The sequence below is a fragment of the Camelina sativa genome, chromosome 14 (genome assembly GCF_000633955.1).
Source record: "Camelina sativa cultivar DH55 chromosome 14, Cs, whole genome shotgun sequence".
In the NCBI taxonomy this organism is placed as follows: domain Eukaryota; kingdom Viridiplantae; phylum Streptophyta; class Magnoliopsida; order Brassicales; family Brassicaceae; genus Camelina; species Camelina sativa.
Genome location: NC_025698.1, coordinates 20,848,863 through 20,863,162, shown reverse-complemented (window position 1 = coordinate 20,863,162; position 14,300 = coordinate 20,848,863). Strand labels below are relative to the sequence as shown.

Genomic DNA, 14,300 nt, shown 5'->3' with positions numbered 1-14,300 from the left:
TCATATTTAATTGATCGCTACCACCTATGTTTTCGTGTTTTTTATTCAATGTTTTCTTATACTTCATATTATTTCTTGTCATTTTCATTGTCAAATTTTGTGGTAATTGTCATCGTTACTTTTACTTTATGGTTCTTTGTTATACTCTTTTTCTTCTTCTTCCTTGTCAACTTCTTCACATTCTTCCACTGAAAAATCTTTTTTTTAGACTACCACACAACTTGTTAAACCATCAAACTTCAATAACAAAATCATTTATTTTCTCATAAAATTTGTGAAATTCATGAAGACCAGCATAGTCAACACATGCACCCAATTATTGATAATTTCATCCATATACTTATTTGGTTTTAAATCCACACGTTTAGAAACTTCTAAAACCAAAATCCTTACTTGGTTTATTATATATTTTAAAAACATAATAAAATATACTAATAATTACTTATTTAATATGAATCATATGATATATAGAAATATGATTACACTATAAGAACATATTAATTATAAATAAATAATATTAATTATATTATATCATCAAATAATATCAACCATATCATATTATCAAATAACTGTAACCGTATATAACCGTAACCGCTTGAACCAGAACCGTATTTAAATGTAACCGTTAACCATTTATTAAATGATTATGGTTAAGGTTAAACAAAATTTCTAACCATAACCGATGGTTAATAAACCGTAACCGTGACAACCGTAATCCTAGTGATGCCTATGTATAGCTAATAAAATATATGTGTTTGTTGTCCATCTTTCTTCTTTAAACCCGAAAACTTGACTCAAACATCAAATCGAGGTCTTGCGATGTCAATGCTTCTTCCTTAGACCCAAAAATAAAAAACTAATGAAAGAATATCAACTCATCTATAAAATCATACGCAAAATATGTTTTACAGCTCATAAGAAATAAAAAAACATAAACGTAGAGAAATAAGATAATTTATATTTTACATCAATATTTATATTACTTTAAACTTTTAAAAGGGTTCGAAATATAAAATTTGAACCTTTTAAAAAGTTTCAATATTTATAATATTTTAAACTTTTAAATTTTAAAAATTATAATATTTAAAAACTTTTTAAAAGCTAAGAACTTTTAAAAGTTTTAATATTTATAATAATTAAACTTCTAAAAATTTTAAATATTATATTATTTTTTGTAACTTTTTAAATTTTAATTTGATCAAATAAAAAACAGGATCAAACCGAATAAAACTTTTAAACTTGGACGTTTGATAAATCAAGCTTTCCTGCTCATTCGTTGTTGGAAGCATATTGATCTTATTTATACTGGTTCTGAACCATTGTCTAAAAATTTTCTAGCCGATGTGAGATATTGTGCATAGTTTTTTTATTTCTATAAATTTAAAATTTTCCTTTTTCTAAAAAAATCTGGAAATTTAAAAAATGTTATAGAATGACATGTCAAATCATGATATATTGATTAAAATAATTTTTAATATATAAAATTCTGGAGATTTTAAAAAATGTTAATTAATGATATGTCTAATTACAATTGAAAGTTTAAAATCTTAGGTGGACGCCTTTAAAAACTTTCTACTTTTTATTAGTATAGGTGTAATAAAATAATGAAATTATTTATATTAATAATAAAATAAAATAATTGGACGCGAAACGATGAGTTTGCCCTAAAGGGATGAACCACAAAAAATCACGCGTCTACTTGTCTCTCAGCCTCCCTTACCCTTTCTATATAAATATATATATATATCCTCAACAAAAACATCTCTTGTTGCTTCGTTGGTTCTCTCATTTATTCAATCTCATCGGCGCAACAAACACGTTTCTTTCTTCAAGCTCTCTCAACCTTTCAGAGATCATCCTCCGTTTCGTCATCTTACAAGGTCAATATTCTCCCTTTTATCTCTCTTCTTATTCCGATTGGTGCCGTGCATCTGTTCCTCTGATCTGATTTGTTTTTTTGATTCCGAAAGAGATGGTTTTGAATCTGATTCATTGATGCTAGATTAGGTTTTCGTATTGTAAATCTTGGAACTTTCCTTTGTTTCCTGTCATGGGTTCTTGATATTTTTTCAAGATTTAGGGTTATTCATGTTGGATCTTTTGAATTGTTGAATCTAAGTATTTTGATTGAATTGAAAAGGTCAAGTCTTTCTTTTGGGTTAAGAGGAGAATGAAACAATAACTTTGAAATTTGGGCTCTTTAATGGATTCTGTGTATATGTGTCTCACTCGTCTCTTTGTTGTGTTTAAGATATTTTTCAGGGAAGTTTTGGGCAGTTAAAGCTGCTGGGATCATCAGTTTGTCAAAAGTGGAGTGTGAAGAATCTTTTATGTCTGAACAGGCTTCTCTCTTTCAATCATCTATCCGGCTTTTAGGGGAGTACTGTCCTATATCTAGGAAAAAGTCCACTCGTAAAGTCTGTGGTTTGCGTCTTGGATCTTTTGAGCCTGTCAACAACAACAACAACACAAGCTGTTCCGGTTTTCAGTTTGTGCAACCGAGTGATTATCACTGTCTCTTCTGACATTCCTCGTCGGTTTTACGTGTTGTTTGTCAAATCAAGATGGCTTTGCAAAACATTGGTGCTTCCAACCGCGATGATGCCTTCTACCGGTACAAGATGCCGAGGATGATGACCAAGATTGAAGGCAGGGGCAACGGTATCAAGACTAATGTGGTCAATATGGTTGACATTGCTAAGGCCTTGGGGAGACCTCCTGCTTATACCACTAAGTACTTTGGTTGTGAGCTTGGTGCGCAGTCCAAATTTGATGAGAAGACTGGAACCTCTCTGGTCAATGGGGCCCATGACACTTCCAAGCTTGCGGGACTTCTGGAGAACTTCATCAAAAAGTATGTTCAGTGTTACGGATGTGGGAATCCTGAAACTGAGATACTCATCACAAAGACGCAGATGCTCCAGCTGAAATGTGCGGCTTGCGGGTTTATCTCGGATGTCGATATGAGGGACAAGCTCACGTCCTTCATTCTTAAGAATCCTCCAGAGCAAAAGAAGTCGTCTAAGGATAAGAAGTCAATGAGGAGAGCTGAGAAAGAAAGGCTGAAAGAAGGTGAAGCAGCTGATGAGGAGCTGAGGAAAATCAAGAAGGAGGCTGCTAGTAAGAAGAAAGCAGCAACCACAGGTACTTCGAAAGACAAAGTTTTGAAGAAGAAAGATCATTCCCCACCTCGAAGCCAGTCTGATGAGAATGAGCAAGCAGACAGTCAAGAAGATGATGGTGATGTCCAGTGGCAAACAGATACTTCCAGGGAGGCTGCTGAGAAACGAATGAAAGAACAGCTCAGCGCTGTAACAGCTGATATGGTGATGCTGTCCACAATTGAAGAAAACAAGCCAGCTGTTGAGGTGAAGAAGGCACCAGAAGTGCTGCATGAGAATGGCAATAGCAAGATTCCTGATAATGCTCATGAAAAGCTTGTGAGTGAGATAAAAGAGCTTCTGAGCAGTGGTTCATCTCCTACACAACTCAAAACAGCCCTAGCTTCAAACTCCGCAACCCCTCAGGAGAAGATGGATGCCTTATTCTCTGCCCTCTTTGGAGGCGCAGGCAAGGGATTTGCTAAAGAAGTGATCAAGAAGAAGAAATATCTCGTGGCCTTGATGATGATACAAGAAGATGCAGGAGCTCCTCAGCAGATGGTTTTGCTTAATGGAATAGAATCTTTCTGCATGAAGGCGAGCGCAGAGGCTGCCAAAGAAGTTGCTCTTGTTATCAAAGGGCTTTATGATGAAGACCTTTTGGAAGAGGATGTGATTGTTGAATGGTACAATAAAGGAATTAAAGGCTCCCCAGTGTTGAAAAATGTTACTCCGTTCATTGAGTGGCTCCAGAACGCTGAGTCTGAGTCCGAGGAAGAGTGATGCTGTGTTTCTCTACTCGGTGGTTTTTAAAACTGTGTCTGTGTCTGTGTCTGTGTCTGTGTTTGTGTTTTGTTTCAGTGTCTGTGTCTGGCTCACAGTGTGAGTCTTGAATAAGGTAAGAGGGCAGCGGCCAAGGTTTTCTTCTACATGTTAAGGAACACTCACTGGTCATTGGTCTCTCCGTATTTGTCTTGATTTTTACATGTTGTATGGTTTGTTCTGACGATTTTCTTTGGACCTTGCTACTTATGTTCTATTATTCCATTTCGATCAATTATGGAATCTTATTTCTATTGTTTCCAATTGCGATCTCTGATTGAAACCAAAACTCTAGATATATTTCTCAACTGATTGCAATCATTTGGATTTACATGTGCAAGACTTGAATCACAATACATGTGAAACCAAATTTGTTTCTGCTACTTGATTCAATCTTTTTATTCAAGAAAAGTTGATCATTATCTAGTGATTCAAGTCTTGTTACCTAAAAAAGATAGTTAATTTGGGTTGACACGTCCATTTATTGTCCAAGTGGTATCTTACGTATTTAGTCCATTCCTAGTTCAAACCGAGTTTTCAAATTTGTTTGGTATGTTATTCAAGCTTTTGCCTTTAAATTAAGCTTACCCTAAACTTACAAGCTCCACAAAATAAATTAACTAAAAATTAAGTTGGACCAATTCAGAAGACTTCAGACATTTGCAGTGTCAACAAGTTTTTGTTACCATGTACATATATGTGATAAAATAACGACTTTGAAAATGTAGCAAGTCTTCTGAATTGGTCCAACTTAATTTTAGTTATTCTATGGGGAACAAAGAAACGAACATGTGTTTGACCAAAACAGAAATATTAACACGTAACGTGAATTCATTTATCTATATATATATATATATACGAATTGCATCTTAAAATTTACAAGTTTAAATCAACCGAAAATATGTACAGACTCACGGTTTGTATACTAATTTTGAGTTTTCTTTTGTTCTCTGGATTATCTCTTACACGACACTAGCCCGGGTACAATATGCATCTCCAAGTCCAAGTATGTGTTTATTTTTTCTTTTCTTGCAAACAATTTTAGGTACGGTCGACACGATTTGGGTTTGGTTTCCGTTCAAATTATTTTAATAAAAACTTCAATTTTGTTCATACGTTGATTTAGTGTGGATTTATGATTTTGCTCGTAAATGGAAAAAGAAAAATGAATCATTTTATTTTCTATTTCTTTCAGGTTATGTTCTAGATTCCTTTTTTTTTTTTTTCAAAATCGATTAGCTAATAGTTGATATCTTTATAGGAAAAAAATTTGGAAAAGAATTTTAGGACCAAAAGGTCTTCAACGAGATCAAAATTGGTGCAGCAGGCAGTGTTTCAAGGCGAGCTTATTCATGTCGTACAAGTTGTAAACCTAGCCAGTCTTGGAGAATTGAAAGGAGGAAACCACGACATAACAATTAAGGCATATTATTTGTGAGGTTTTTCCAAAAAATAATGAAAATCACGGCTAAGATGGCCTATTACTACTAAACTATATAAACATTATTGCCAAAAAATGGCCTATTACATACATAAGAAATTCAAGATCGCAAGCATAACTTACATCACTTGTGCTCAGACTTGGTCGCAAGATTCTAACCATCACTATGATCATTAGTCATGTCTAATAAAATTCATGTTCTCATGTAATCCCCATAGATACATATATGTGATAATCTTATCATTAGAGTAAATCAATGTTTCGAGGTTCATAAATTCTTTTCTATGATGCCAACCAATGTTTCGAGGTTCCACCTTCAACATTTGTCCATTTTTATGGTGCATGTATTCTCTCCATTTTTTTATATATCAACAATTATCCTATTCCTTAGAAAAAATTTCCTATCTCTTTTCTTTGCTCATTTTCTACTGATATTTAAATCATATTTCCTTTTCATGATGTTAGTTGATGTTTCGAGGTTCGACCTTTTGCATTTCCCAGTTGGTATGGTGGGTGTATTCCCATATTTATGTATCCACTTATCATGTTCCTTTTTCTGGACTACAATTTGCCTATTTTTTTTCTGGACTACAATCTCATATCCCCTTTTCATCAAATAATTTCTCAATGAAAATTGTTAAAGGTTAAATATATTATCCTTAATGAAAGTTGTTAAAGGTTAAATATAATTAAACCAGTAAGTATTCAACGAAAAACACAGTACCTCAGTGGTTGCGAGTTCCATGCATACATGCGCGCGCTCAGGGTTCGAATCCCATTATGCAGGGTACAACTAGGGTGCAACGAGTACAACTAGGGTGCACCGGGTACAGAGTATACCTCATCATACAGAGTATACCCATCACGTTCATCTTCTACAATCATGTTGTGCAATATGATACATGCTTTCATTATGTTTCCAATTTTTACTTTATCCAACATAAGAGCTGGGTTTTTGACTATGGCAAATCGAGCTTGCAAAAGCATGCTCGACATCTTTACGTACAGCTTCTTGGTACGTAGCAAATAACGATGCTTTCGGATCTTGTGGCATTGAAATTGATTTGACAAAAGTAGCCCATTTTGGATAAATACCATCGGTGAGATAGTAAGCCATATGATATTGTCGTCCGTTGACAATGTATTTTACTTTGGGAGCTACACCTTGTAATATGTCATCAAAAACTGGTGAGCGATCGAGAATATTGATATCGTTTAATGTACCTGGAGCTCCAAAAAATGCGTGCCATATCCAAAAAAAATCATGCTCAAGTGTGAATTTCACCTTATAATCGTTGAAGAAGATTTCATAAGCCATTTTCATGACATCATCTTCATTCTGGCCATTTGATTTCAGCTTTGTTGCAGCCTCATAGCTTCCAACAAACTTGCAAACTGTTTCGTTGATCTTCTGCCACCTTTGCTTACTATGACTAGGCTCTCTCTTTTCTACACCAAATAGCTTAGGATTTGCAGCATAATTAGTTGCAATTCGTGACCAAAAAGTACCAAATTTTTGATCGACAGCAACAATTGTATCCTTGCTAGTGTTGAGCCAAGCACCGATGAGACACACATCTTCTGTGTGTGACCACTTCCTTCTACGCTCCTTTGATTTCTGTTCACCTACAGGGCCCTCCTCAGCATATGAATGGGTCTCAAGGGTGTGGCTTTCTTGTTGACTACTTAACAGGTCCATAAAACCTAAAGCTTCACTAAATGGGTCCATAGGCAAGTTTCTAGGTTGAGTTTAAAAGAGGATCAATAATAATGAAGGGTTGATTGTCTGGTTAGGTGTGTAAAGGAGAAGAAATGTAATGTGTTTAGGTTCAGCTAAACACTTAATATATAACTAGAAGTGAGGTGTAAGTGTATTTGGTTTTTAAATGTGACATAACAAGCAATTAATGACAACTACCAAGCATTGAGTATAACCTAACACTAGACAATAGGTGTTTCAATGTGACAACAACCAACAATGCTTGTTTAACTGTGACATAACAAGCAATCAATCAAGTACAAACATTGAGTGTCTAAGTGTGACAATTACCTAACAGTTCTAGTACAATTTAATGATACAAATTTATGATGCAAATAGCCGAAAGACCAAAAAAGACAAGTGACATACCGATTGAAGAGACCAAGGGCTCCAACCTACCGTCTTTATGTGGCTTCTGCCAACATCCGTGTTTATGTGGCTGCTAGAGCTGCAGAAATGACAAAAACAACAAAATAGTTGAGTGTAGTATATAACTATGTTGCAGAGATAACTATGTTGCAACAGTAAAATAAGGACGGACCTTATTCCATCGCAATGGCAATGCACACATCGTTGACAGAATAACCTAAAACCATTGGAGTTGATTCTGAATCCCTATACACCTATACAAGATAAGGAACTTGGTTAATGCAACACTAAAGAGGCGTCATGTTTGCAGAACAAGAGTCGCATTAAAAATTGAAGGTCATGTTAAAGTTATTGATAACACTTGTTTAGCTTAAAATAATAATACCTTCAAGCATACATGACGTGAACAAAACTGATAAAAACCAAAAGCATCACAACAAGTATATGATAAAAACCACCTGTTACATTAGAAAGCAGATGTGAACAAAACTGATCAACATAATTTTTAATAGGAAATTTCATCTGCAAATCCTAAACTGGCCAAACAAAGTAAATTGTTATGCTCACTTGTGTGGAGGAGGTTGGCAATAACAATGGTAAGCAGCATCACACCTTAGGATCTCCTGTTCTACGACAGACCAAGGACGGTAAAGACTCAGTGAAGCAGGTTAAAGATCGAAAGAAACTCTATATAGCGGTTAGGCTAACACTTTTATATCTGTTTGTTACTAAATACAACGTATCTCGTTAAACAAAACAGAAACATATGTTATATCAATCACTTTGCGAGCAATTGGTAGTGCTTAGATGCAACATATATCACGAATGAAGTAAAACTGAGAAACCAGAAACAAACTACCTCACAAACCCGTAATCTTCAGCTGACTTGTTACCAGTTAACAACTTCCTATCATAAAACCATAAATCAATTTTATCACCTTCAAACTTTGCTAAAATCGATTCTAATTTCTTGAAACCTAATTTCTTCTCACATCCCTAAAACTCTGATGCATGTCGATCCAAAGGAAATCAATAAGACTATGACCAAGAAAAAAAACTTACTCCGTTGGAGATTTAATCGGAGATTTAAGATCCGATTGGGTCAACCAAGGGCTGCCGGATCGATGAACCAAGATCATGTCCTTCTTCACAACAAATTTCCTGCATGCATCACTCCCATAAGCAAAATACCCAATATGATTGATGACTGAATCACCGCCGGTAAAATCCAAATCGAGAGTCTTGTTGTTTTCTCTGTCGAACAAAGGAGAGAGACGAGAGAGAGATGAAAGAGAAATTTACTTAACAAAAAAAATAAAAGAAAATTTTATTTTTTTCTCACCCAATCAGAAACTGACACACCCCAGTTTCTAAACATACCAAAAACATCTTAGTTAAACAACGATTCTAAACTAAAACATACAAAAACAATTAAATTTAATCACATCTAATACTTTAGCAACTCTTAAGCAACTGTTAAAATACTTTGATGGACTTGCCCTTATTATGCTATATTCTTCGTTCATTTTTTTTTATTGGTTACACAGCAAATTCGCCCTTTATTCTTTAGGCTTGCATCTCATATTTGTCAAAATTTGGTGGCTTTACAAAAAAAAAATATTTTTTGGGAGAATTTCAAAGTACCCATTTTCCAAATTTCTAATTTTTTTATTATAAATGCTTCTAAAAATCTGATATGTATCCAAATTTGTGTTTAAACTTATAAAAACATACAAAAATTACATTCATATGTGTGTACAATATTATTACATACTTTATAAATACAGCTTAAAAACATATCAAACCTTTTAAATATTTTGATTGAGTCTATGAGTAATAGTTACTGAAACAACCTGACCGGTATATTTTTTTTTTAATAACCTAATATCTAGTGATCCCATATTCACTAGCAACCTACCCTCAAACATCAACAACAATAGATAACAATAAATAAACAACACCAATAATCAATAACCGTCAAAGAAATAACATAACATCAATTCCAACAATAATCTAGAACATAACCAATAATGAAACTACATTCCTAACATCCATTCTAGACCACTAAGTTCCACTCTAGCATCCTAACACAGATACAAAGCAAACAACCGAGCCTCTAGAACATCCTCATCTTCATCACCTGGATCCCACGATCACACTTTGCATTTACCTGCGCCACAACACAAAAGAGAGGCGTAAGTATTACCAGAAATACTTAGTGAGGCAATCCTTCCATCTATTGGGCTATACACACAAGCAATAAGATCTCTCATGCCACAAACAACAATAATAAAACAAACCAGGAACATGCACAAAGTAACAAGACATAAACCGGTCGCTGTCAGAAGGGTGTTGACCAATCCCCGAAGGTGTCGACCGACATTGGTTATCTGGTGTCGACCGACACCCCAACTGGTGTCGACCGACACTTGCTCGACACTTCCAAAACCCTAATGGTGTCGACCGACACCTCCACATGGTATCGACCAACACCTCCACATGGCATCAACCGACGCTCGCTAAATTCTCGAGTCGTCCTCGCGTTGGTTTCGACCGACACCGATGCCGAGCAGCGATTTCCTTGAACAGAGCCTCCGAATCTCGCCTTCAAACTTCTCCTTTTGGTCCCACACGAACACACGAACGCATCCAAGCCTCAAGAGCTACGAAAAACCCACAAACATCCAAAGAAAACAACCACACAACACACAAAATCAGAGAAACAGAGATCTTAACTTAGATAAGCCATGGTCATGCACTCACCTTTGCCAATCAATGAGGTAAACGACCAATCCACGACCAGAAACCTCCACAGCAAGCTCTTTCCACGTTCTTAGCCTTAGATCTCACTCCCCAAGCACAAATATCCCCAAAACAAGCAAGAAACCTAACCAAACTCACTGGAAAGCTTCTCTCTCTCTTTCTTCTTCTCTCTACAATGAAACGGCTAAAGAAAAAAGAAGAAATCGACTTTTCCTTTTAATAGTCGAGTTTAGGACTTCTCCTAACCAATCACGCAAACCAGACGATTAAAATCGAACCGATTTGACCACCACGAATGGTGTCGACCGACACCACTAGGAGTGTCGATCGACACCCCTACCAGAAATCGAATTTCTGGTTCGCGGATGTTACAGTTACTATCCATGTTACGCTATAAACTTTAAAAACACTTTTTAAACTTTTATATTTAAAGAGGATATTTGTTTTTAAAAAATCTTAACAACGTTAATAAAAAACAAAAAAGTGGTCCGACATCGAATGTAATGACGATTTTTTCTAGGTTCTGAGATGGATTTACTGGATGATGGTGCGAGGCAGAGAGAGGGTTTTTCTGGTCCGATGATGGTTAGTTGGAATCAAGAATGGGTGGTAAACCTAATTCCGGTGGTGGTTTATCGAGATTGCGATTGGGTGGTACCCCTAATTCCGGTGAGCTCGTCATTACGAGATTATCTTTTAAATCGGAGATAATAATGTCTATTAGAGTATCTGTTAGTAGATTTGTTAAAATGTTGTTGATGGTTACCAGATTCGATCTGTTTTCGATTTTACTCCAGTTATTGCCCACGGTATTGAGTTTTAAGGCCATGATTCTATCAGGTTCCAGTTTTGGAAGGTTGCATCTATAGATATAGAGTAAATTTGTGGGTTTGTTTGTGGAAGGTCTTGGCAAACCCAAAGAGAGATAGAGATGGCAAAGCTTAGAAAAGAAGGAAGTAGAACCATGGTGGCGACCGACAACGAAGAAGACGACAATTCATTTAGGGTTAGTGGGTTTGTAATTTTTTGAAGAAAACAAGAGTATTTTTCTCATTTATCATATATATCGCAACTTTTTAGTGGTTGACGTCGAATTTAATCAGCGTCCAAAATTTTTAACCGCCAAACGCTGCATCTACCGCTGTGTCATGCCGCAACTACTTGCGGTGACCAAACGAACAGCAACATTTGCATCTGCCGCAGTCGCACCTACTTGCGGCCACCAAAGGAACAGCCCATTATAAATTTAGGGAGGTATGATTAGGAAGATAAAAAAAAAAAAAAAAAAAATTGTATGAAGTGAACCTTTGTCTTGACCGGTGCATAGCTCACATCTCTCTACAATCCGATAATGGCGATTTCTTTCGTAATTGATCCTTCAATTTCTCCTTGCTTCACCGTACCTGCCTCTTCTTCTTCTTCATGGAGAACACTTCCCCTACGAAACCTTCATTTCCATGGCAAACCTTCACCATCTCCATTGAATTCGAAACCCAATCGAAGATTCCCAATCTTGTATCCAAACAATCGAAGCAGCTACGTAGCATCTCTCTCTGCTCACCAAGCTTCTTCTTCTGTAAGTTCTTCTTCTTCTCCATTTAGTTCTTCTTTGATTTTTGAAATTCATCAGCTTTCTTCTAATTTGGGAATCTTTATGATTCGTAGACTAATAATAATAATAGTGAAGAAGCGAATTCAAAGTACCCAACAGATGTGAAAACCCTAATTAGGGTTTATAAAGAAGCTCTTTTTAATGGAGACGAAACCTCAGTCGCAGAAATCGAAACCATGTTTTGTAAAATCGACAAGGAGAAGAACAAAATGGATCAGAAGGTTTTGTCATTGTCAATGAAGATAGCTTCAGAGAAAGAGATGAAAATCCGATTGACTGCTGATTTTGAGAATACAAGGAAGAAGCTTGATAAAGATAGGCTTAGTACAGAGTCTAATGCAAAAGTTCAGATTATGAAGAGTCTTTTACCAATTATTGATAGTTTCGAGAAAGCTAAGCTTCAGGTTCAAGTTGATACTGATAAGGAGAAGAAGATCGATACGAGTTATCAGGGGATTTATAGGCAGTTCGTTGAGGTTTTAAGACATCTTCGTGTTGCTGCTATTGCAACTGTTGGGAAGCCCTTTGATCCTTTGGTAAGTTGAAAAGCTTTTTTTGAATTGAATAATGTTGCATCACTAATAGTGTGCTCTTATCATCATAGAACCCTACTTGGAATTGGTAACAGGATTCAGTCATTGTGTTTTTCCAAATGTAGTAGAAGGGTTTATGTTAGCTATTTGGTTACATGATTCTTCGGTGCAGTGAGTGATGATAAGAGGATTATGTTTTTTGTTGTGTTTGGGTGGTCTTTAGTGGTTAAAATACTCTTTATTGTTGTTGTTGCACAAGGCTATATTACTCACTAGCACAGATGAATCAGTTGAGTTTTTTGAAATCATAGCAGCTCTTTGTTGCATCACTAAGAAGGCTCTTATCTACTGTAGGAGGTTGGGAAATTGGTAACAGAGTTAGTGATTGTGCTGGCCAAATGAAGTACAAGGCTTTGTATTATTAACATCTTGGCTACATGATTCTTTTGTACTAGTGAGTGATGATAATGAAGAAATTAATTGTTGTTTACACAACTCAGTTATGTGATCTTTGTATGCCAGTGAGTGATAAAGCGGCTGGATACGTAAAGGGTGTTTTCAGATGAGAGTATAATGTTTGTTGTTTTTGGGATTTTGAGTGACTTATCAATAACTCTTTATTGTTGTAGTTGCACGAGGCTATATCACGAGAAGAATCTGAGACTGTTAAAGCAGGGGTAATAACCGAGGAGCTGAACCGGGGATTCCTTCTAGGAGATCGTGTTCTGAGACCAGCAAAGGTTAAAGTCTCTTTAGGACCCGCCAACAAGAAGACTCCTTCAGCTGCGTAGGAGATAACACCTTCTGCTTGAGTCTTGATGTTGGGTAAAATTTTCAGTGTCAGTCCATATTTTATTCACCTATCAAAGGGATAAGAAAGACGCAGCAGCTTATGTCTGAATGGGAAAGTTCTTTGGCTGCTGAGATTACGATTCATAGTTTACACAACTTGGTTAGCCATGGTTTGGATTCATAGCTTTGATTTCTTTGTTCTAGCATGTGATCTATGTTGGTGAAAACATCATTATTTCAACGTATCTCTCTCGCAACAATTTAGAATCATATGAAGAGACTTGTATCCAAGTAAGATTTTTGTGCTTGAAATACTCCACACTATACAAAATGCACATTACATTGCACACATCCCATCAAAAAGAGTCAACATCAATCATCCCTTAAAATGTCTAAGAAGCATTTAACTTGAATCTTCCCTGGGATTGTTGTATTGTAGGCATTGAATCCCTTACTTGGTCATTTTGTTTTGGAAGTTCCGGAAATTCACAATCTCTAAGAAAAAAATGAGTTAAAATAAGAAAAGTTCACATTTCTTGAGGATTTAATAAAAACTAAAGGGTAAAGAAGGGCTAATTTTATTTTACCATATGGGAACAGGATTCTGAGAACTGATACTTTTGTAGAATTTGGAGATTCGACCGCGAGATTCAGGTTTGGGTTTAATAGTTTTTTTCCTCAAGCCAAAGATCTCTTGAACCAAAGGAACATGGCTCAGTACAAGCTTCCAGGCCAGAAACCACCCTGCAAAAAAAAGAAAAAAAAAAAGTCAAAATTCAAATACTTCATCTTCTCAAAGCCCTAAAGATCAAATACTTTAAAGTTTAAAAGAGAGAGAGAGTACAAAGAGCGATGAAGCAGACGACGAATGAGATGGCCAGAAGCGGACGTACGAGGAAGAAGAAGAGATTGTCAAGGAAATCCATGGACGAAGCTGCTATCGATCACAAGTCCTTAGATTTCTTTTTAATTACGAGAGGAAGAAGATATACCCCATATGCCGATTTTTCAAAAGGAGCTTTGCTCTTAGATCAGGTCTTTTGGTATTGTCTAAAACGAGTATGGGCCTTTATAGCCCACTGGGCTTTTGGATGATTCGAAGGTTTAT

General features: G+C 35.9%; 4 protein-coding genes across 5 annotated transcripts; 3 read left to right on the top strand and 1 right to left on the bottom strand.

Annotated features, from left to right (window-relative positions):
* Positions 1,742-4,177, top strand: LOC104742094 (probable eukaryotic translation initiation factor 5-1). Of its 2 annotated transcripts, none has more exons than XM_010463060.2 (2): positions 1,742-1,880; positions 2,263-4,175. In XM_010463060.2, the coding sequence occupies exon 2, from the start codon at positions 2,565-2,567 to the stop codon at positions 3,882-3,884; it is 1,320 nt and encodes a 439-aa protein (XP_010461362.1). In that variant the 5' UTR covers positions 1,742-1,880; positions 2,263-2,564; the 3' UTR covers positions 3,885-4,175. The 2 variants fall into 2 exon arrangements, with proteins under 2 accessions (XP_010461362.1, XP_010461363.1); XM_010463061.2 differs by having other exon boundaries at positions 1,746-1,880; positions 2,252-4,177.
* Positions 4,754-5,639, top strand: LOC104742093. Its single transcript, XM_010463059.1, is given in 3 exon segments — positions 4,754-4,881; positions 4,884-4,929; positions 5,185-5,639. Coding segments are annotated over 3 exon segments (264 nt in total). The 5' UTR covers positions 4,754-4,824; the 3' UTR covers positions 5,346-5,639.
* LOC104742091 (protein GrpE) lies at positions 11,524-13,435 on the top strand. Its single transcript, XM_010463056.1, has 3 exons — positions 11,524-11,831; positions 11,921-12,403; positions 13,030-13,435. Exons 1-3 carry the CDS (start codon positions 11,607-11,609, stop codon positions 13,189-13,191), a joined length of 870 nt encoding a protein of 289 aa, XP_010461358.1. The 5' UTR covers positions 11,524-11,606; the 3' UTR covers positions 13,192-13,435.
* On the bottom strand, positions 13,425-14,198 carry LOC104742092. The gene is made up of 3 exons (XM_010463057.2): positions 14,037-14,198; positions 13,780-13,936; positions 13,425-13,687 (listed from the first exon to the last, which is right to left on the bottom strand). Coding segments are annotated over exons 1-3 (240 nt in total). The 5' UTR covers positions 14,119-14,198; the 3' UTR covers positions 13,425-13,686.